Here is a 25,785-nt window from a genome sequence, read left to right on the forward strand (position 1 = left end):
TTCATTTTACTCGTAACAGAGTATTAAATCTTTTTAAGTCTACCAGATGATATAGTTTTTTCCACGTGCTATGGCAAGATCTTTTGAAATTTACAAACTGAAGGTATTTAGTAGAGTATTCATGGGAAGTTTAAAGTTAATTATCACAAAATGATTTACTACATGTTCTGAATATTATATCTACTGCAGTTGTATAGAATGTGATTTAAAAAAGTATTTACAGTACTCCTATTGAATGATTATAATTACAGTGGGGGATATTTATACCAGAGTCTTCGAGTCTTAATTGAATTTGCTACATTCAACCTGAAGGTGAGTAGAGATCTACCGAGAAAATAACATAGATCTAAAAAGTCATCAGCGTGAAATAAAATTACAAGTCAATTCAACAACTGAAGATAATAGTTCATTTTTGTATTGTGTGCTTTGATCTTCCCATTGATGTTTAGGACTGCAACTGATCAGTCTCCTAATGGCATATGTGCAACCTAAGTGGATTGCTCGATATTGGTACATCCAGCTGACGAGTCACAAACAGGTTGAAACGCACGTCCTGGGTTCCACCGATATCCACCATCCATCTTTGCTTATAATGCTTGTGACTTAAGGCGATGTCGAGGCAATCCGCACAAGATGCACATTTGTCAACGAGAGACTGATCAATTACAGTCCTAAACATCAATGGGAAGATCTAAACAACCAATACAATAATAAATTAAAATTTCGCCCCATTGTATAAGCTTGTGGCTATCAGGACTCAGTAGCTAAGTGTATAACGTGGTGGCGTTTGATGCGAACGGTACTAGGTTCAAGTCTCGGAGTGAACGATAACTTCAGGATGCAGGTACGTCCAGCTAATGAGTCCTTGATTTTGATGCTAGCCATTGTCCTCTTTGTTTGTAATTGAAGATAATACCTACAAAACGTTATTGTGAGAATGATTTTTAACACTTAGGCACTAAAGAACAAACTAGGTATTGCAATATTATTTTTAAATTTTGTTTCATATCGGTAGCTAGTTCAGCCAACAGGATAAAAGAAACTTCCTTACAAAATGCGGACATTGAATGGAATCTGAACGATGAATTTATGGTCTTGTGAATAATGTTTAATCTCAGGACCTCACTTAAATCTTCTTTTTACCTAGAAAACTTGAAATCAATGTTTTTTATTCATTCTCATCTCAAGAATGAATTTAATGTAGGAAGAGTGTTGTTCGATAGGTATCACAAAGTTAGTGGAGTTTAAATCTTTGAAAAAATAAAGATATTGTTCAAAATCTGTCACATAAACCTAGTTTGATAAAGCCAGAGTGATCTTTTAAGTTATATGAAGTAATTTTCAGAAAGCAAGTCGGGAAAGCAGTCGTTTTTTTTGGAAATATCTGGAAATATCAAGATATTGAAATTCATTATCATACTGTAGCATTAAATCGCTTTTGAAAGACTTTTAAAATCAGCTGTTCTTATTTATTGCTCTTATATTTGGTCAGTAACAATAGCATATTTTCTGGATGTAATATAATATATGAGCGTACAGTATCAACTATTTTATTCTTCGAAGAATTAGCTCACATAATACAAGGGATTTACAATTACTTTTTATCCTTATTTTGCCAAGACAAATGTATCTACGCAGTTTATAATTTATCTGATTTCAAGAAGTCGATTACTGGTTCAAATGTTTACAAATAAGAAAACTTATCACACTAAAACTCAGTCACGGAGAGTTACACACAAAAAGTTCATTCAACTTAAACATTTTAGGCAATATTAAGATAAAAAACTTTATTTATACAGTTAGACTTACTGATAGGTCATCTTCTGAAAACTGGTCCAGTCCGTATACGTTAGTAAGATTATCAGATATAAACCGGATAGGTACTTTGACGTTAAGACAATGGTTGCATTGATCTGGTCCAGGACCCCAGCATCCAGCATGACATTGCTCATGACAGGCTAAACACTGTCCATTTAAATGTCGTACATAAATACCATTGTATTTCAAATTACTGTCTTTTAAATTTAAGTGATTTTCTGAAGAATTTCCGGGTACATTACGATTAGTCTTAATCCATATAGCGTAGGTTTGTTCTTTATGAATAAGAGAACAAAATTATTAATAACTTCAAAGTTAAGATACTATTACTCCAAGGTTTATAAACTAGTTTCTTGAATCGAATATAAACTACAGTATTGTGTATTTTATCAGAACTTTTGTCCACATTTAAACAAACAACAGTCAAGCTCAGAGTTTATAGATGACATTAAAAAGGCAATCGTGTTTGTAAAAACCTCTCCAGTGAAAATTAGAAAATTTAATACAAATTTATTTCGTAAAATAAAAAGGCTACATGAAACATTCTAACAATCCCGCTGCTTATAAAAGTCTACAAACCAAGTGAGCCACAGGAACAGAAAAATGGCGTTAGTATCCAACCTACTTGGACTATCTCCTTTTAGAGTCACGCATAATCTATTCAAGATTTTAAAAATATATAATATTTACTGTAACATTAAAGATGCTTACATCGTTTAGAAGGGTTTTTACTAAGAATAAGGACGTAATCCTTGAGGACTTTTTGGAATCTTGGCTGATCTGTTGTCGTTTTTGGTGCATTTCCTTTCTCTGAGCTGTATGGTCAATCCATGGAGCTTTCACTATTCTTCTGAAAAACTCCACTCCAACATCATTAAAACAAAGTGAAGTCTACTTCTACTTGAAGTTTATGCTGATGATGTTGTTCATAAGAACAATGGAAGCACCACAACTAAACTATCAAGCTCAGAAAACAAGACTATACCAAAATCATTCACCCGGACTACAAATTTTCTCCACTATCTCAACCACCATAGTATTATAAAATATAAGGGAGATATTTGCACCACTTACCTACAGGACAGTGTTCTACGCAAGCATCTCTCAGCCAAAACCCATTACACTTCATGCATCCCAAACGTTGTTCATTAGCTCTTAAGAGGCTGTATGCTGTACACACTGGGCATCTTGGATGACATGATCGACATACGGCAGCAACACTTGTGAATATTTCAGCGTACTTTGCAAACAAAGTGTTCGGTTGAACCACTTCAGTTGTCAAATAAGTTCCTGGTGGACAATCTCCTCTGACACATAGCAAACTAATTGTTGTAAGGGAGGATGCCAAATCTAAGTAAGAGAAATAAGATACGAGAAAAATGGGAATTTTTAAAATAACTCCCAAATTTATTTATTTTAAATTCTTTAAAAAGGTAATAAACCTTTCAGTAAAGTAAACAATTTATAATTTGTATAGCCGGCCATCATTCTGAATAAAAGTTTGTAGCATGTGATGATCATGTTTCTAGATTTTTAGCGACTGGAAACTTCTTTACTAAAATAATCAAAGTACAAATCCCTTCAAGTGGCGTAGCAATTAGTATATTAAATTGTCATTGCTGTGAATAGAAAAGCATAATCTGCGGTACGATAAATTTTACCTTAAGATGCTGCTTCAGACAATGCTTGAAACAGTCTTAAGTCAGATCAGTAGATTAGGAGAAATACAACTGATATTGTAGCTATGGTCTTAAATTTAGTATCACATGTTATTCTTTTAAATAGTTATCAACTAGTATTGATTCATGACATAAGCCGAAACGTTTTCAAAAACAATTGGAATAAATTGTAAGCAAAGATGGATAGTGGCTAGTTGTGGAATCCAAGACGCGCGTTTCGTCCTATTCGGGACTCGTCAGCTGGATGTACCCGCATCTCAGAGTTGATGTTCACTCTGGGACTCGAACCCGACTCTGAGGTACATCCAGCTGACGAGTCCCAAATAGGACGAAACGCGCGTTTTGGATTCCACTGCTAACCACTATCCATCTTTGCTTATAATGCTTGTGAAATAAGGCTATATTGAGGCAATACGCACAGTATGCACGTATGCCAATTTGAGACTGACCAAATGCAGTCCCAAACATCAATGGAAAGATTCAAACAAGTAATACTAAGGGAATCGGAATAAATGTTCAGTTAACGGACAAAATATCATTAATTCAGATGTATATTGTTAAGTAATATTAGGTAACAAAACTAACTGGTATAAATTAAACTAACCTGATATTTCCGTATTCATCTGATTGAAAGGCGATTGTACAATAAATTTCTCGCATTTATTACACCCTCCTTTTCCTGGATGACGACCCGGACCGGTGCATACCGGCTGTTTTGTTAACTGACGTTGATGACAATGTGTCTGGCATGGCTCACAAATTCTTCTATCCATATTTAGGTAAGTGTTTGCATGACATTCTGAAACACACTGACCGTCTGACTGAAGATATTTTTAATGGAAAATAGAAGTTGTAAAAAAATGAATAATACTGTTAGTGCTTAAAACGAATTCTGAATTAAGTTCGTCCCAACTCAGTCACAATTTTAATGATGATGAAAGTGCAAAGCGAATGACCCTCATATGCCATGTTAAATAAATTCAGTGTTTCAAAATAAAAACTAAGCGAAGTATATGAAGTAATCCCATTTATATCATTTATTAGCTCCACTTATTTCAATTAAGTAAATAAACTGACAGGCTCTTGTATGGTTATTCGAAACTATCTGCAGTCCACACTTCAGTTAATATGAAAAAGTCCCCTACCTAAAGTCAAGCAGTCAGGAAACAACAAAAATAGAATTTTGTATTGTAATCTTAATATATTTAAACTGTGATAACCAAAAGAAGATGGAGAAATTTTCGGTATGAGTAACTGTTATGTTAAACTTACCCAAGCTGTTTTACATGATCCAATACACTCATGAGCACCAGGTCCTGTACAGGATTTGCCGCACTCTGGATGACACGGAACACAAACATCTTCAGTTTCTGCTGTATGGTAATTTAGGTGAAAATTTTTAGTTAGAGAATTGCCAAAATAGTCATTCTTTTTAGATATTTGGAGTTGTTTTTCCCATTGTTCGGACATATATCCTGTTAAGTTACTACATGATTGAACGCATGTATGTAATCCTGCTCTACGGTATGAACAGCGAACACACTGATCTGGTCCTGGTCCCCAGCATCCATACTCCTTCTTACATGCAGGATGACACACGTAGTTAAAAGATTCTATAATACCAACAAATGTAAGGCAACCTTCAATGTCTTATTTAACGTGTAATAGTAAAATAACATCGCTAGTTTACAATAAAAAGTAGAAGCATTATAGGAATAGCAAGCTCAGTTTAAATTCAAAGAAATTCATCAGTTTCTGTCTGCGATTCGAAATCAAAGTCTACCTATATATCGAACCAAATATATAAAAACCTCTAATCGAGTAAAGACAGATAATTTTGACATGAATGTTAGTCAGTAGTTAAGATGTTTATCATCACGTTGATGTTTAAAACTCGATCCAATTGTTTTTCACTGGCAGCAAGAAGTCTAGTGTGGATGAAACAATATGTGAAGCTGATGGGATGCTGATCACTAACATCTACCGAAGTCTTGGACTATGGGTAGAGTTTATCTATGAGCAGTCCAACTAGTCTTCCGCCGCGGCGACATCGATCAGACTGTCTTGCCCTCTATGGCCGGTGACGAAAGATCCACCTAACGTGGTAGAAGTCCTCAAAGGAATCCAACTATTGAATATATATATATATATATATATATATATATATATATATATATATATATATATATAGGGAATGTAAAAAGCTTTTATCGGTAATGTTTAAATCCTGTTCCTTGAATCTAATGAAACATTTAATTTGCAGGATAATAGGATGCCACCCAATACGTTATGGCCTATGACACAATGTATAAGTGGTTACAACTAAATGTCTCAGTGACTAATAATTTGATCGAGTGGGGATCTTACGAATGGTCTAAAGAAGTTTAGTCACCTCTAATGTCTTGGACCCCCCATTCTGATGAATGCTGTTTAGCACAAAACACTGCATGATTTGAGATCCTGAACGAAAAAAGATTATTTTGTTGTTACACAAATACAATCTTCAACTCAGAAAAGCAAAGATTTCATATGCGAAGGAAGTTGGCATTTGACAGTATTCTCTAGGTTTTTTCTAAATTCACGTAGCATGAAGCATACAATAATTTTAAACGTTATAATTCAAGGAATCAGTCATAGCAAACTTAACAAATGTGAACATAAAATTTTAAAAATCAAATAGTGATAATCACAAGGACAGTGAATATGAGGTATAATTTATTCGTTTCAAAATGATCTTACCACAATATTTATCACTTGGACCATCAATAACAGTAATTTGCATCGAATTTGTTTGATTCAGTGAGCTAAAGATACTTGTGTGAGCTAAAACAAGAAAAAAGTAGAAATATGAACGTTGAGTTCAGGAAAACTAGAATACATGCGATTTCAAGTTCAGATATTTCATGAAATAATTAGATGTACTTTATGAATAGAGGTTTTGGATAATTTGTTTGACTGGTTTTGTTGTCATGGAATTCTAAGTCTTTTTTGTTAAATATAATCGTGACACTATAATATGAACAGAGACATATTAAAAAGTCGAAATGATTTCGACATTCTGAACCCATTTTTAGCCACTGTGCAGAGACTGTATGTAACAAAAATACTTTACAACAGAAGTAATGAAAGTTATCACAGTCCAGTAATTTGTTTGAAGAGGTTTATTGGTGATTCAAGACTTATTAGTTCATTAATCTGGTTGTGAATATATCATTTTCTAAACCTTTCTCATACACATGAATATCTTCATAGAAAATTTATCATCGCCAACAAAATTAATGTTATTTATCTCGTTGAAATATAAGGGAGATGAAGTTGTAAGCCAATGATATGCGTAAGTCATGCATGGAAATCGTTAGCTATTTTAACACTCCTAATTCGCAACTCACCTATTATTCACCTAATCACTAATATTTTTATTTATTTGGCGTTTTACTCTAAGAAAATTCAGTTTTTAAGTGTTATTTACAATAGGAATAGAGAAAGTTCAGCATCTGACAATTGAGCATCGTCATAAGAATGTTCTTTTAATTTTTAAATATTCTGAGCCCTATACAGAGCTACTTTTATTCAACACTTTGTGATGTAAAATAGTTTACTCCTTTGTGAATTTTGCTCAAAAATATGGGCGTAATTTTCTCTATTTTCACTGATTTTAATTTATAGTTTAACCCATACAATAATGATAATAGTCCCATATATTATTACCATGTTTACCTAATTAATATTGTGTGAGCCTTTTATTATAGCTGGGAATGTCCTCAACAAAGATTATTATATAATGATAAGTGATATTTGATGGTTAATATAAAAGTCCTGATCTCATCAAGTAACCACCAATTTATTAGCTCAGTGTAATGGTATTTATGTAAGGAGGTCTATGGTTAACAATATTCAAGATTAAAATTTTCAATCACAAGCAGTGAAAGGTTGGAGATAGACAGTTTTTGTACGTTTGGTGATTTTGAAAATCCAGCCTATGTTTATCAGAAACTCTGAGGATAAAGTACCACGAATGCTAATCCCAGTGAAACATAAGAATCCTCATATCCTCTTGTTTAATTTTATTTGAATTTGGATTAATTAAAAAATGAATCTAGGTCGGCATGTTGTAAAACGTATTGTTCCAGGTGAATATCAAGCTGAATAACTATATCATATATCTAATATTATTTCTAAACATCATTCAGTCTAATTAAATTATATAAGTCATTCTAACTCCTTATTCTTAAATCGTAAAAATATTCATAAGCAAAAGGCAGCACTAGATTTTTAAATATGTGAACTATGGATGCGATACATGGATGCATTATGACCTGCCAACTTTATAAAACCTATTTATAAATGTAATTCTGTGAAAAGATGAAAATGATTTCAGGATACTCAAATAGTAAAGACTTCATATAACCGCGCTTATGTATATAACACACTATCCTACATTTACTTTTGTCATAAGTAACGAAAAACATAATAATCCGAAACTGCTTGTTGACCAGTATTAATCGATAAGAGACAACCTAGCCGCAATCGTTACTGGTGATCGAATCTCTGATATACAGTTTGTAAATGAATAGATGACAGAAGACCAACAAGATATAGATCTTTATTAAACAGAACCTTTGTTTCTCTACAAGATAAGTAATATGCAAATGACCATATGATTCTAGTTTGGTTTCGATCTGTAATATTAATTTGGACCAAAGAATTTTGTTGTATCGACAATTGTTAAGTCACTAGCTTATTCTCCTTCAGTTTGATTGATCCAAATAAGTGAAATGAAAACTGGATCATTTTCAAGAAACAACGAATTCGAGAACAAGTTTATATGTTTAGCCAGAAATGCTTGAAAAGGTTTCGCGAATTCAGAAAGCTGTGATAATCAACGTTTCTTCGAGGTAGGTGGGTTCCAAAAATCAACATTACAATCCATTTAATCAATTATTTACTGTGGATAATGATGAAAGTGACTGACTAATATCTGAAGGAAAGTAGTTATCATTGATCTTTACCGAAATAACCTCTGACTAATGGGTTGCTTGGTTTAAGGATATAATATGTCATGCCTATATGTATGCAAACTGATTCCTAACCATTACTTAAAGCTAATTAATGTCATGAACCATAGAAACACATAGTCCAAATTTACCTGAATTCGTCCAAGGCAGTGAGGATAAATAACACAAGTTGGGGTTCTGATGAAATATGACTCTTCCATGTGGAACCTGTCGAAGGCTTCTTAATCCAGGAAAATGTGCCTTACTATTGATAATCATTATACTCACTCGTGCAGAAGGTACTGGAATATAAATAGAAAAAGAAGTAAAGAAATTCGTGCATCTATATGCTTTCCTTATTAGATTGATAGACGAAATATTAGAGGGCTTGTTGAGTGTGTGTTGAGAGTTTTTACCTTTACTATACGGTTATCATGCCTGTAACAAGCATTTTACCGAACTTTTTTATAAGAAAACATACGAATGTCTATGTGTCCAAACCAAGTTCAGACTGAATAGCATGAAAATCTGGGTGTTGGGTAAATAATACCTATGACTGATATAAATTTATGTTCGCCGGTAAGCGTACAGAAACAGCTAACACTATCATTACGTTGATAAACTTATCAGCACTAAGTCGGGAAACTTTAGTTTAAACAATTTTCTTTTTTCACTCACCAGAAAGTATAAACTCCTTATGGGTAAACACTACTTTTCTAGTAAAGAGTAGTATAACTCAGAAAGACTAATTTACTTTATTGTCTTTTTGAGATAATTCAAGAAAACACTGACGAACAATGAAATTCAGTCATCTTTGCAAATGTTATTGTTTGGAAGACGTGCTTTTGAAGTCAGATACCCAATTTATGAAAAGTAAGATACGAGTACTTGTTCTGTCTTGATAAATAGTAAACGAAGCACTTTGTTTAATTCTGTGATTCATATTTCTGAATGCTATGTATGACTGGTAGTTATAATAAAAGCAACAGCAATCATAAAGTAGTACATAAAACATAAAGTTTTAATTAAGTGACTGATCTACAACACTCAATTCTGTTTGTGGATTTCGATGCATCAGAAAATCCATCTTAAGGTACGAACGAATCTTTCTATTTGCTCATTTGATAGCGGGTTATACTGTTAGATACAGACATGTTAAATATTGAGAGATTGTCAGAATCATTGAAACATTAGTGCTATGAATTATGTAACCAAGCTAATACGTTACAGAGTGATACAAATCTGTGCCACACCATATTTCGTGCATGACCTACTGATTAGAGAAATAGAGTTTTCGACACTATTTATGACGATTTTTAAAAGAAACTAGATATTAGATAGATGAAAGCTCCACGACCAAACCATCCACCTCAGAAAAAAACTCCACAAGAATCATCCACCTGAGTTACAAATCTTCTCCACCATATAAAATATCTGTTTAAAAGGACTATATATGAATGAAATACGTAAATTAACTTACGATAACCACTGACTTTTACAAGATTTTCAAGAAAACTAAAATTTCTCAGACTATCGCCAAGTAATTCCAAATCTAAATATATGTAACCAGTTACTTCTCTTAATGAATGTAAAGCCCATAATTGATGGTGATCTGTGATTGGGATATGATCGGTTAGATCAGAACTAAGAAAATAAAACAAGAAATATTGAGGAATAATATAATAACATCCATTTGATGTTTCAAATTTTTCAACACTTACCAACATGTTCACAAAGTATATTAACTAAACTCATGAGTGATCAGTACTATTTGATACTACTTATAAACTTTGAACGACAAAATTTGTGATTATCAAGGCAGTTTACTTATCGCAATGCATAACGCAATATATCTATTTCGAAAACTTTATTGTTCTTAAATATTATAAATCGTTTATTGTAAGTTCAAACTCGACACTTCTTCATACGGTTTTTCTCATTTATAAACTTGGATAAAAAAAGAACAAATTTCGTAGCAGAATAACATGGGTTCATTCATTTCATGGATTCACCTCAGCTGTTTACAACTTATAACTATAGTATTATTCATTCAAACAAGGCAAGTGTACTTATTTCGATTCATTGGAATGCAGAACTGTATTAAGTATGAAAAGTTTTGTAGATTTAGAAAATATCACATACTTTTGTTTAACAGTTTAGGAAAAGAGATCAAAATGATTAAAGTACAAGATCATTTGTACCTATACTTTACAGAAATAAGAAACTTTTCATGACTGTTTTAAGCCTTTTCTGATGCATTGTATCCAAGTACTTGAATTATCGTTTGTTTTGAGGTAATCATTATGAAGTTTCGTAATTTGTCCCTATTGTTTAATGGAGATTAGAAATTTGTAGTAGTAACTTCAGGTCGCATTTTACAAAGTCCGATTACTCTAATCAAGCACTATAATTAAGTACTATACGAGCATGAAAATTTACAAACAACAGGACAAATAACGATCAGTACCTTGAGTGAATCAATAAGTTGGTGCAAGGTAGTTTATTGTGGCTTTTTAAAACCCATCGCATTATATAAGCACTAGGTTTTTGGAAAAATTTGAATTTCACTAAAATTGTGATCACTATCATTATTAGAGCATTAGCAGAAGGTTTTGTGACCGTTGTGTATGGATACATTGTGATTTCAGTCTTTTGACTTGAAGGACAAAATAGGATGTTGATGTATTTTGCTGTTTAGACAATGGTGATATGTACAGACTATGTACACTTTGTTTTTCTGTTTTAATTTACACTTTAAAACTGCCAGATGAAATATTTTACGTCTACGAAAAGTCAGTGGAAGGGAACAGATGTTTGAACTTCAAAAGTGCTATGAAAATTATGTAGCTGGAATTGTTGCCTGTTTAGTTGGTATTGATAATCAAAGAATTTCACCACATTCTATGTATTTGCTCGAGGGTTAGTTTCAGAATAAATTACTTTCAAGTTTCTGAACATAGTGTCGTTCGTATAATCGGGTAGTGGTTAGTACAGGGAATCCAAACTATCCGTTATATTTCATTTGGAACTCGGTAGCTGGATTCACATACATTCTGGTGTGAGTAATCACAGTGAGATTTAAAATCCTGACGCATTACTCACTTAGCTACAGAGTTCAAACTGTCACTAATTTGCCTCACGAGTAGGATAGATACAATCCATATACGTTGAAAATCGTAAAAACGATCAGGATGGACGTTTGTCAACAGAGATTGACTAAAATCCGGACCTAGATATCAACAACGAGATAATGCAGAGCTTAGCAAATAGTAGCTTTTCGATCTTCTGGCGTAAAATAAAGCCTGAAGTCATTTTTATTCGTATTCTATAGCACATGTCACTAAGATATAATTTATCTTGATCTGTTTGTTTGCAAAATTCGGTTGTTCCATAAATGCTCTAATCAGAATTAATTCATTTACTTCTGGGTCATTTTTGAGGCAAGTATGTAGCACCTTTAGACTAAAATAACCAAACCAGTGTTCTATTTCTTCAGTTGATGTAATGTTCTACCGAATTTAGTGCTCAACAACGTTTAGTGTAAAACGTAGAAAGATTATTAATTAAATAGACACTTTTTTATATTGTGTAATTTCATTTTTCTGCCTAACAGTTACATTTTTAATAGAAAATAAAGCCATTGCATTCACGTAGCATTATTCATTGTTAACCTGACTTCCTAAGAAAATGTGAATAACAGCAGTTAGTGAATAATGTTTAGTATTTTTAATGTAAGAAAATTACGTCAGCATTCATCATGACATGAATATCTGGTAGTTCTACATTTCAATAACAGACCAACAGATTTCACAGAGTAATCATAGTATAATGTGCATGAAGGCATGTGCCGTATTAGTGCGAATTGTCTAGTCCCAACACTACACTATTAAAGTTTTTTTATGTGACAGTCTGTGTTGTACTTTGAATAATTCAAAATGGGAACTTAATGCATAGTACAAGTGAAAAAATAATGAATTCGTTGACTGAGGGAGAATACAGCTTGCAATTTAATCGTATTCTTCTACTATCACGACTATAATCCAATCCTAAGATATGCCTAGTAATTTTGTTTTAAAATAAATAGGAAATTCCACCTAGATTCTACATTACTAAACTATTCATAATACTGTTTAGAGATTGTCAGACAGAAAAAATACTGCCGCAATTAGATTGGATCAATTTTCACAATAATCATCTAGATCACCCATCTACATACCTTACCATGGCTTACATATCCATTGACAGTTTTATTTCTTTTAAATAAAATAACAAGAAATCAACACAAACAGCCAATAACCAACCTTGGGTTGAATGATTCTTTCGTCAGGATCAAGTTACCTTCCAGTATAGTACAGTTAATTAATTGATTTAAATTTCCTAAATCAAAATTACTCATTTTACGTCCACTTTTTGTTTCTTTGTCAGTGATTTTACAGGCTTAATAAGAAAACGAAGACAATGAGTTGATGAATGGGATGCGTGAATTTATGTACAAATTATGCAATAAGTCAATATTTCTTAAAGGTGAACTTTTAAATTATACTAACACAATTTAAAACTGATATTTATAAACAAATGCTTATGGACTTCATTGTCAGTACATATGGAAATCTAATGGGTTATAAAAAGGAAAACCTTTAGACAACCCAATATTTCAGTCAGCAGTACCGTTAATTACTTCACTTTATTCGACTGACATTTTAGTGAAATCATGAACCGATCAATGTCAAACCACCATTATAAACTTGGAAGCACTGGTCGGCCGTTTCGTCCTAATGATGGGACTCTACAGCAGTGAGCATCCACGCCCCGGGAATCGAACCCAGGACCTTCAGCTTTACAAGCGAACGCTTAACGTCTGGACCATAGTAGGACAAAAAACGGCCGACTAGTGCTTCCAGGTTTCCAATGGTGATCTAACATTGATCGGTTCATGATTTCAGTGAAACTCAACAATCACCACAACCTCATACAGATAACTGATATTTCTTAAAACATTCCAAATAAGTTTTAATAAGTGTCATAGTTTTGAGTCTGGTTGTGGTGAGATTCATTAGCCTCAACAATTTTCTAGTTTAAATAAATGCATATTAGATAGGTAAATCCAACTATAACAATAGCTAAACGACAAAATATAATGATGTATAAAGAGCATAGCATCTGGAACACTTCGTTATTTATAATGACACGTACTCGGTTATTATACTTTAATATTCTAGCCTCACGTAACTAAATGATTTCCATTTACCTTCATTTTACTAATTAATTTGGATCTACAGTTGCTTAAAAGCGTATCTTTCGTTTAGAGATAAGCAATCAAACTACCCTTACTTTTTGAAGATCTCTCACTGCTGAAATGAATTTCGGCTCTTAGAAGCGAGAAACGTGTTTTTAGCTTACATAATTTTAATATAGGTTTTCCATTGTCTGGCTTTTGATTTTCAATTCAATAATCTATTTCACTATACATCTCTTGACCATTTACGTTGTTAACAAAATAGTACAATACAAAGAATAATTTAAAAGATGGACTAATATGGAATCTTATCTCGCTATCTTTGAAAGTCTCTCTTTATCATTTGTTTCATTTTTAACTTCATATAAACATATTTGTAAAGTAATTGAAATGTACTTACGTACGTACTTACTGATATCTTAGATTTTATGTTCTTCAGATTCAATTTAAAAATATAAGTAGTAGGTTTATTGTATTTAGTTTGTTTTAACCTCTTGTGATACGACTTAGTTATATTTTAGAAAGTGCTTGCTCATATGCTAAATACAGGATTGCAGCAGTACGCTGGGTGGTACACATATAGAATGTGTAACTACTAAATTTAGCTGTAGGCGTTGAAATTGCAAGACTGAATGCTTTTACCATGATTGTTATACAATGCATACTGGGAAATATGTACATAAGTGATTAGAATCGCTAGATAAATTTTGGTTGAATAATATAAATGTTATAAAATCAAAACTGATTTCTCCCATATTCGATAAAACATATTAGTGTGGATTCATAGATGTACAGTATAAATATATACTAGGCGAAACCTTCTTATTGTCTGACAAAAGAAATTTACAAAAATAATGGGAAATTAAGAGTGAATGATGACCACGTACTACAATATATTTAGGATTAAACATCACATATTATATCAATATAACTGCACCAACAAGCCTATTCAGTGGTATGCTAATGTTTCATTTACGCTCTGCAAATTTATGAATCATTGAGGCTACGTTTTTGGTTTATCTTCTCAAGTTTATTCGGAATCCATTTAGTGATCAGCAGATTTAAATTTTAATAACCTTTCAAGATATCGATACAGTAAAATCTTTTGATCAGTTATACGCTATCTGAGAAGAGTTCTCGCTCTACTTATACTGTCAACTTTGATGTAGCCTTTTCGTTCGGCTATATATCTACTGTGGCTATTTCGTCTAATTTATTTTGTATTCCTAATGTTTTTAGGGAATGTGTTGAAGTCGAAGAACGCCGTTAACTTTTTTTCTCTTTACATTTGTAATATTAGATCTCGGATGAAATTTGTCGTATGCTTGATGTGTTTTCTTGAAGTCTACATGAAATAAATCACACTTCAAATCTGGGGCTTTAAGAGTCACCTCAACCTGTTCACAGTATTACCAGTTGGAGTGCATGATTGTGTATTCAGATGGTCTTTTTAAAATTTGTTCCCAGGATAGAACTATACCACTTAAAGAAATAGTGATTACCACGGAACACCAATCAGGCGCCTTCTAGTTTTTAATGCTTCATTTGCTCAATTCAAGTCTCTTCATACCAAGTAATTAAGCATTTATCCTAGTATTTTGTGATTCTGTTATCATTTACTAACTGTGATTTCAATTAATCTTTTACCACATAAAAATGACCAAATAATCCGTTTACAAACAAATAGTGTCCACTGTAAATAAACAAAAGTTCTATTTGAAGGTGGGTGGTACTAATTCATCGAATATCTATTTGTAAAATAGTGTTTGTCTATAAAAATACTAAGAAAAAGTAAAATAAAAAACTGACATTTTGGACATTTATCTTGACATGGAAGACATATACGTCCATCTGTGCTCATACTACCTGTAGAGCAATGAGTCACACATACATCACCTTCAACCATGAATCCATCTGGAAACCAAAATGAAATAAACAGAAAGTAGTCATTTTTTTAATGGAAATTTATCGAGCATTTTGAATTTAAATTTAAAATATATGCTGTTTAATTTTAAATATAAAATGCGAAATTCCTTGAAAGCTTGACCTCAGGACTGTAATCAAAGCAAATCCACAAAAGGGAGCTGAAACTCAGTATGTATCAACCCATAACGTAAACACTAATACTAATTTGGCAACGACATGTTCTGCTTTGAAGATTATATAACTTCCTTTTCGTGAAGTACTATTTCACAGTAGTTATTGTTAAACGTTATATCATGAACATGGTTTGCAATATTTTAGAACGAACCACAAGAAAGAATTAAAGTAATGGAAAAACTTTTCAGAACAGTGTGACATAATTTACAGAAAGTTATTCGACTGGTGAACGTCATAATAACACAAAATGTGCGCATTCTGTGAAACAGCTACCTTAGATTTGAAGTTCTTTAGCACTAATTAAACAATGAACAAAGCTGATGAATGACTTGGGTTATTTTACATCTAGATGGTTTTTAAATAAATTTGCCAAATACTTATTCTTTGTCCTATGATGATCCATATCAAGAGCCAATGGTAATGTCCTAAACTAATTTGTCAGTGCAGATATTGGGCTATTCCATTTACGTATATGTTGGTTTAAAAAGCATTTCTACTATTTACATGAACAACAGAACGTTTTCTATTATCTAACACGAATTGAAGAAACATCGATAACTAGGATGCAATAGACACTAATTTTCTCTTGACAAGCACTCTTCAAAGGTGAACACTTTTGACGCTACGTGGGATTTAATACGGATCACTCAAAGTCTTGAGGAGTAAGATACCTGTTTTGTTTTATAGCCTGTCAAATATCTCGTGATAAAATCGCAAGCCGGAATACTGACTTCTATGACCTTGTCCCTGTCCTAAACCAATAGCATGTCAACCATCACTAGCAGTTTTGAGTCAGCTCTGAATCCTTATTGGTCCTCGACATAGTAGCTTCCCTCATAGTCCTGCTCGTTGAATCCAGAACACAATGTCCGCCTCTACTGTATGAATAATGTATTACAGATATACGTTGTTGATATACGAGCAGACCAGACCTCATCACACCATAAAATGAAAAAAAATTATTATTCAAGATCAAGCTTAAAGGGACTGTGTATATAGGAGACTATAAATAACAGATTGGGAGCAAATCAAGAACAGTAAATAGTATAATAGTAGCCAATGGGTCAAATGAAAGTTTATGATAAAAGGAATATATATGTACAATCTAGTTACTTAATAATTATCCAATAAGAATATGTGCAATAATAGTCCATAAATAATTTCTAACGGTTACCATTCATCTAATCTTCGTTCGGATATAACAATACCCTTAAATTTCTGGGTTACAGTTTAATGTTTCATATTGTTAACCCTGAATCATTCACGATCTTTAACAAATCTCAATAGTTAGTTCCTGTCACATTCCAACTTGATTGTTTTTACGGATCACGACTGTTCACTAGGACGTTGAGAAATATATTTCAACACCTAGCACCTCTTTAGGTGTTTGTGTTCTCACAGTTTACGGTAAATAGAGAAGAACGGTGAGCTGCAGTTGCATCCTCACTTTTTAGTAAAATTCTATAAATATTGTTTTAATACTGGCTAGGACTTTCAGGCCATAAAGATTTACGTAACTCATAGGTCTGTACGATTCCCGACTAGTTATCTCACCGAATACTCTAGTGTTGACGTAATATTTTCTTGATCGATTTTGTTAAGTCGCAATAACACCTAGAAGCACTTTTATAATACTTGTTTTATTTGGGTTTTTTCAAGCAGTTCGTGTTCTAGTTAGGTTTCTAACAAAATATGTATAAAATAGGTTTATTCAGGCTTAATTTTTATAGCTGAGTTGTGTACAGTGACAGTGTACACTGTTATTTTGATCATACATATCATTATTTCCGAATATGATTCTAGCACTGTAATAACTTATTTAATATGCGAGAATTCCTAAAGCCATATTTAGAATGTAGAAATGTAAGTATTTCATTTAGTGAAATTATAGTTTTGAACGATAATTTTAAACATTCACATTCAGTTCTCTTAGTGAATAGGCCAATACAATATCAATAAGATTACACATAAAGACGAATGTAGTGGACTCTGTATCTGCGGGACTTTCAAAAACTAGGTGCACAAATTTAGGTTAGCAAGTTTTTATAGGATTCCGTATAACAGCTGTTTAGTGTGTTAGAAATCTAGGAAATATAGCTAGGTAGTAAAATAAAAATTGCATTATAAACCAACAGTAATATTTGTTCATACTAATAACCTACCTGGACAAACAGACAAGCATAGATTTCCTAAACGGTACTTGAACTCAGGATTCGAAATTAACTTGCCTTCATGAATTATTGTTCTAGACGGACAGTGTGCAACACATGTGCCAGAATTATAATATTCTTTACAACTCTGTAACAAAATGGCATTTAGGATAAAAATCAATGAATTCATCTACCTTAAGAATATGAAAATAATTTGAGATCAAAGTATCTAGTTACAAAGAAAGTCTACATAACCGTGTCATGTTTGACTAATACGTTATAGAACAGGTTTTTCAAATCCATATTTATATATCAAACACCGGAGTTATTCACTTCTGCTTATAAGATACACACAACTCCATGTCCTTGTCGAGCTAGACAATTTATTGAAACGCCATGAATAGATCGTTTTGTAAATACACTGAAATAATCAACTTAATACAATAACAAAACGAACCGAATTATTCTATTAGTTTACCATCTACATGGTTCCTCTGATAAATATCTTGTACGTTTTCTAATAGTTCACTGGGTTCTTCATCGGCAAAATACTCAATCACCAATCTGATACTTTAGCAAAACGCGATAAGATGTACAGCTTGGTTTCTCGATTATCGTCCATTCATTAAGGTTTTTCGTTTTACCCTTTGACTCATATTTTGCATGGACACTTCGGAAACTTTACCAAACAATATCGAACTAAAACCATCTTTCATGAATATGAATAAGTCTCTGCTCTAAACCTTTTGGTATTTGTTTTCGTTGAAATAAGTCATCAAAGGATTAGAATTACATTCAGATGGAGATAACATATCACATTTAAAGTTGCAAAATAATCGATTGCCTTACTTATGTAGAATAATTAATTTTCTTGCAACTCTATTTAAAACCTACACATAGATAAAAGTTCTAATAATGAAAAGTTGATCAACACATAACCAATCTCATCATGCTGATAAAGGTATGATTTTAACCTGTTTAGAAAACAAGTATTTGTATTAATTAAACTAACAAGACTTATCTCTCCGAGAATGAATGAATGAATTTAATCAGGACGGTTTACTGAGCTTTTCACATTCACAGCAGCAAACGCGTTTGCAGCAGATTTCAAAATAAAACATGACCATTTTAGCGTGCTAAGAGAATGTCGTAATTTTTAAATGGTGAAGTTCTCTCCTTAAACCTACCCTGGTAATATTAGCTTATTATCCAGAGTGATTAGGTGTCAAATTGTTTTCATATTATGTTTATTATTATTATCCTTGTCTATTCTTACCCCCGTTTCCAGTCTAGTTGACCTTTTGTTTTTATTATATAAATGTTCTTAACAAGTATGTGTGTGATCAGATTGTTCGAAATGTATTGAGCTAATATATCACATAGTTCTGATAATCTTCGTCTTCTTACTACATTATCAAAACTCAGGATTTTGTTTCAGAAAAATAGTGAGATATTTCTCGTCTAAGGCGCTTTCGAAGATCACCGGTGTTTTCATTTCGATAGTCAAGTTAATACTGGTTAAGATGAACTGTTTCGTTGATGATCTTGAATCTTCGAAAAGACAAAGTAGTTTCAGATTTTATTAATTCATTCTCATTATAGGCCTCAAAACACATTATGGCCGTTCGATTATATATTGAGTAAAGTCACTACAAGTCGACCTTTGGTCATAAACACACTGATTCATTTGGATTTTTTTTATCTCCGTATTCATAAAACCCTTTATTGTCTAAACACTTTTATTGTTTAGGAAGTCCACTATATCTCTAACCTGTTAAAATTCCTGTTATCTATATCACATAGTGGTGTATTTCAAAAGACGAATATTACTGAAAAATAATAGAGCAAATGTAGAAGAAAATGATTAATGAGATGTATCGACTTCGATAGTCTTATATAAAAGTCCGTCACGAGTTTTCATATCCAAGTAGATGAAGTCAAAAGTCAGATAGATGTTCCGATTATTTATAAGTAACTTGTTTAAATTTAAGTGAAGAGACATTTTTCTTATAGTTTTGATCAGAAGATAAATTACAACAAGTTCTTAGCAATTGTTGGTAGCTTAGAATCTATTTTTAATTGACTGAAAAGACAAAAAGGTATTTTGGAAAATATTTGTCATTTATAAATCAACCCACTGGGTATAGTAATTCACACGTTTGATAAATTTTCATAACGATGTTTCATAAATGAACTTGATTTTTAAGAAAACTATGAAAACTGTAAAAAGGATAACAAGAAAACCTCAAAATTTTTCAGTTCAATTTGTAATGTTCCTGGATTATCCCATTATTGATGCTGTTCACTAAATTTCTATCAGTCCTAAGTTGCTAGTGGGCATCCTGCGCATGTTACCTTGATGTATCCATCGCTTCACAATTCTTTATCGAATAGATAAAAATGTAACTAGCAGTGTTTTAAAAATGACACATTTCATCATATTTTAAACGTTTCAGCTGGATGCACCTACATCTCAGTTTTTATGTTCATTTTAGGATCCCAACGCAGTAGCTTACACTTCTAACGTTAACGCAATGTCCACCTTGCTGCCGAGTCCAAAACGCCACTCAGTTGTGTAGTAGGCATGAATTATAATTCGGCTATAATGGTTCGGATTATCTGGTTGTTATACTTTTGAGTGAATTTTGATCAATCTTATAAAATGAATTAAAATTTACGGCTATTTGAACTTGATAGCAGGATGTAAGTTACTGGGTTGGAATCCTGAAGTGAACGTCAACTCCGAGGTGTAGGCACATCCCACAAAAAAGTCCAAAATATTAAGGAACGGGCATCCTTGATAGCACTGTTAACCATATTTCATCCATTCAACTAGAACATTTTCATTGTCTACTTACATTGATCTGAAATATTTTTGATTATAACCATTGTAAAATCTTTGTATATGTACTATAGTGTAATTATGGTAATTAAGTCTAAATCTCTATATTCATAAAAAATTTCACGTCAAAAAACTGCTTACATTTTCGAGGAGATTTCAACGTGTTGTTGTCAGGACAAAGTTGATTACTTGACGTTCAATTCTCGTGTCGTTTGAATATAACTTACCAGATTTTATTACGACGAGTACTAACACAGTTGTATATTATCGCAGGCCTAACAACGAACGCTCCAAAGAATCAGATGATTGCTTAAAATTTATAACATATATTACCGGTACCAGTTTGTTTTATCACATGGTATATAGACCAAATAATTCCTTCAACAACCAAAATTATACTTCGGTTCCAGGTTTTTTGGATTACAATTATTGTATCTTCTCCAAACGTGCTATACTATTCTCCAGAAAACAAAATAAGTCTAATCGACGTCTGAGGATAGTTTGTCTATCACACTACATGTAACATGGAAGAAATTGCTTGCTCTGACTTCATATTCAGTATTTAAATACAAAATATGATTTCAGTACACGGTTTATGTATAGCTCAAGCCTACTATGAGTAAATGTAATATTTAGATTTTATTTATTCTCTATCATAAATTGTCTACAACGTCTTGGTGTTATGAATTCACGGTACCACATGTCACTTTATAATCAATGTTCATTGTTTCCCATTATATAAGCTTATCATAATTCCACTAAGGATAACCCTCTTTGGTTAATAATTTAAAATGACACAACCAGTGAACACGGTTTTCAAATGATATTCTAATGATAAATATGAATTAAATATACTCTAATATATTGACATACCACGCATTGTGAAGCTAAAGGTCCAGTGCACCCTCCTAGACATTGTTCGTGACAGCATGAATATGAATTTCGTATTCTTAAACACCGATTGCATAATAAATTTTGACATTTAGATTCTAAACAAAAAAGAGAAGTTAATATACTGGGATTTAGATTATACAGTCCACAATAGTTTCACCTAAGCAAAAAAGCAAGAACCACACCACTGAGCACATCATTCTTCAAAAGCCTCGATTGTCTATCGGTATTTTCTAAGAGGAAGGCATCTTAAGGCACAGAATACATAATGTTTGTGTCATTTTAGTTCTTAGATGACCACGCGAAACATAAAAGCTTAAAAACAACTTACGGTATTGACAGTCTGACGGAGAAGGGCCCCAACAATATGTGTTGTTGTTTATCTTTGGGCAAAGTTTCGAGCAGGCTGTCATGAAAAAATAAGATGATGGTTATCATATAACATTGTGATGAAGATGACGTAAAGTCTCTATTTAAATGTATCATTCATAGTTGAACTAAAAATGAATTATATAGTCAGTACATACGTAAAGGAAATTCAGATGTTATTTTCACTGATAAATTAAAAATGATTACCTTTTCAATATATTAATAACCATTAAAATAGCAGAGAATAACTGTTATGTAGAAAAGGAAGACTTTCTAATACGTAGTTATAACTACCAAAAGATTGTTAGGATTAGTTCAACTGAAAAATTTATGTCATCAGTGTTGTCACACAAGTAACAACTTATGGAATTTCTGGGTGAAAATAACATCAACATAGTTTGACTCTCGGATAATTCATATAATTTGAAAGTGAAATTTATCACGAGCTGACAGCAGCCGAAGATTCAGAATCGCGGAACCATGAATCAAGTAGCTCAAAACGATAAAAGGGCGTTCCTTACTTATCTATTATTGTAAATGCGAATCGTTGAGTAATTACTCACTGGGATTTTAGTGCAAAGTATTGTACATTTAATCGCGAGTATAGTGATAAACTCTCTGTGTTATTCATAGTTGAAAGCGTGAGTCTTTGTGAAAAAGTACAAGCAAGTGTACTGACAGACTATCGGTTAGTAACATTTGTCTGTGAATATCTTGGTTTCATCTAGGGTTGGTGTAACTTTTTACAAGACATTTATATAGTGCAAAACAATATTATAACTTATTTTCACCATCGAAATTGAAATGCTTAACGTTAAGTTGCTCAAGTAAATGCGATGTTCCTTCAGTCATAGTTTCAACAAGCTTTTAATATACCATCTTGATCGAATTCTCTGTTTATTGAGAAAAGATATGAAATAATATTCCTTATCGTGAAGTAAAGTCTTCGATAGAACGAAAGCACTATCTATTCGTAACTACTTTATTTACAAATTTTAAAAAACATCACATGCAGACACATGCTGATTTATTTACAGCAATTTCTCCTTAATTTCACTTTTAATTTCACGAAGAACCATAGTGATAATTTAATACACATACCAAATAACAAACGTCCATCTAAGGGATTTAAAATGTAATCGCCTAATAATATTGTGATAGTAATCTAAAACAAGTTTGAAAATCATATATGTAATGGTTATAAAGCGAAGAAAAAACGCGTTAATTAAGTTCTATTACATAACATTAGCATGAATTCTTAATTTAAGGAAAAAGTACCATGACCAACTGTATCATTATACATATAGTACACTTGCTCAACAACTGTTAGCTTCATGATTAATTAATCCATTTTGATTTCAATTTTATGGGAGAACAGAAATAATAAATGAATAACATCTAATTAAATGATAAAACATTACTGGAGGATATTGAGGATAATAATTACTAGAACAGGAGGGATGGTATGCTAATGAATATATTATTCAACGTATGTTGTGAACTTGTTTACTTTTCTCGCGCTGGATTTTCTGTATTATCTGTATTCCTATTCCAATTAATTAAAGAAATTTCATTAGCACAAGTTTTCTCGAATACCGTATCCCTCGACTTTTCCATCTAAATTGTTTTATCATGTTGATGTATAATTGGATTGCAATGTTTAAATTATTTTATCTTTATATTATATTCATCTGTAATGTTATTAAGATCTCTAAAAGACGTTAACTTGGATTCATTCAAGTTATTCTTTGGATATTCGTTATTCTGAGGTTATCCGAACTTTGTGAATCTATAACAGTGATTTATATGTATACGACGAGGCTAAAAATAGTTTATTCATACCGTATGGAAATAGTTGCAGCTGAAAGTTAGTAGAGCAGTGAGGTGAACGAAAAGAGCAATGGGAACAACCAAATGCATTTTAATACAGAATGTCTTAGGAAAATTTGAGGACCATACAATAAATACTTTATTTGCAAAATGTCAATCAATCGTCTCAGAGTTGACTGTTCCTTCGCTTCCACACCAAACACTCTCTGTTCTCGATCTCTTTTATCCGATCTTCTTAACCTTCTGCCGCCAGAAACTTCACTTTTGATTGCTGATATACACTACTTACATCTGTCTACAGCAGTAGCGCGCACCACAGTAGTGGTTTATTTTCGGGACTACTCAGATGACATAAAATGTTTTTCTGGCATTTAGACGGAAAGAGTATGTTCAAAAACTTCCAGCTGAAGTCTAAACATAGGTCTAGTTAAGAATGAGAAAAATCTTTAAATAAGCAACTAATTTTCAGGTCAATTTATATAGGTTTGTGACAAAGAGAACTGAGGTATCGTGTTAATCCATTTGAACTAGTTAATTTGACATTTCCATTATAGGTAGATATTAGTTAGATAGAATAGCTTTAAACAAGTAATTACATTTACAAAGAGATTGTCGTGCTCTTTTATATATTGAGACGTGACAATTGATATCTTGGGATAATCGAACTTAAATGTGTTGTTCACTTGTTTTTTCTCGCCGTGAATGCCAATAAAATAAAGGGTGAATAGTATAAGTTGAGCCAAAACATATTCTTTTACTCGCTCCTAGTAACTACAAATAAAGTGTGATAAAACACTGTAGCATAGGACAAAACGATGTTTCCAAATCTTTGTTATTCTGGTCACAGTTTGGTAAAATGTCAACAAAGTTTTACAGACGTAATATTAAAAAGCGGATAAGTGTGACCTGTTTAAGACAAGACAATTATTTTATCACATATTTTGATATAGTCACATGTGTTATAATGGGAAAACAATAGAGGCTTTTAATGTCAGTCGTGTTTGGACACATTATGCCAAAACAATGTGTCCGATTTCAAGCATGTTTTTTTGATGATTACAATGGATAATTTGGTTTTCTTGAAAATCTAGTTTTACTGATCTTAACTTATAATTAGATCGGAAATTTCTAACATAGTCTCCCAACAACAAACCGACGCATACAGTAATTAAAGGTTGTTATTAAAATCTAGTAGGTTTATTATGTGGCAATTCTTTAACATCAGGAAGAGGCAAATTAATACATACATAGAAATTATTCGAAAAGAAGGAAAAGTGTAAGTAAATGTGCTAAAACTAAGTTCATTGATAAAATGATCAAGATTTAAGTATGCTACAGATTTTCTGTTCACTCTTCAACAACTAATTAAATAACAGTCATCTATTCATAAATGTGTAATACAATACCCGTTTCAGTAGATGATGGCTATTTGGATCTGTAAAACAAAACAAATGTTACGCTATTTGAAGGGAAGAAGTACAATTTATCAGTTTTTTCCAGTTATGGGAGCTTATTCACTAATTTTATCAGAACTTTCGTCTAAATTTGAACGAGTAGTTTCATAGTGATTGGACGACGTGTTAATATATGACATTAAGGAAGAAAGATATATTCGTAAAATCTAAGCGATTAGATTTTAAGTCAGTAATTTGGTCCAAGCTTTGTCAAGGATTATATTTCCACAAGGTTTTGAAAATATATATCTCCTTAAAGTTTTATTCATTAATTGTACTAAATTTGTTTTTATCTAAATATGAAAAATATTTCTTAAATGCTAACAGAAGAATTGAATGCTGAAAAAACGATGCAATGATTTTCTGTATTTGATCAATTCTCACAAACTCTTATTAGATAGTACTTCGGAAAACCAACCACC

The 25,785-nt window shown here is 32.2% G+C and overlaps 1 protein-coding gene across 1 annotated transcript in view; it reads right to left on the bottom strand.

Moving 5' to 3' along the window:
* Positions 1 to 25,785, bottom strand: part of Smp_165470 (putative receptor Tyrosine Kinase) — a gene marked incomplete at its 5' end in the record, with an annotated part of 60,852 nt that overhangs the window by 15,420 nt on the left and 19,647 nt on the right. The window contains 11 exons of the mRNA XM_018789173.1: positions 1,874 to 2,036; positions 2,893 to 3,123; positions 4,102 to 4,318; positions 4,770 to 5,137; positions 8,644 to 8,793; positions 9,972 to 10,135; positions 12,793 to 12,928; positions 15,537 to 15,641; positions 17,990 to 18,125; positions 21,693 to 21,808; positions 22,042 to 22,116. Of these exons, the coding sequence (XP_018654643.1) occupies positions 1,874 to 2,036; positions 2,893 to 3,123; positions 4,102 to 4,318; positions 4,770 to 5,137; positions 8,644 to 8,793; positions 9,972 to 10,135; positions 12,793 to 12,928; positions 15,537 to 15,641; positions 17,990 to 18,125; positions 21,693 to 21,808; positions 22,042 to 22,116 (1,861 nt within the window). The remainder of the gene's footprint in view (positions 1 to 1,873; positions 2,037 to 2,892; positions 3,124 to 4,101; positions 4,319 to 4,769; positions 5,138 to 8,643; positions 8,794 to 9,971; positions 10,136 to 12,792; positions 12,929 to 15,536; positions 15,642 to 17,989; positions 18,126 to 21,692; positions 21,809 to 22,041; positions 22,117 to 25,785) is intronic.

Source organism: Schistosoma mansoni, chromosome W (assembly GCF_000237925.1).
Source record: "Schistosoma mansoni strain Puerto Rico chromosome W, complete genome".
NCBI classification, from domain to species: Eukaryota; Metazoa; Platyhelminthes; class Trematoda; order Strigeidida; family Schistosomatidae; genus Schistosoma; species Schistosoma mansoni.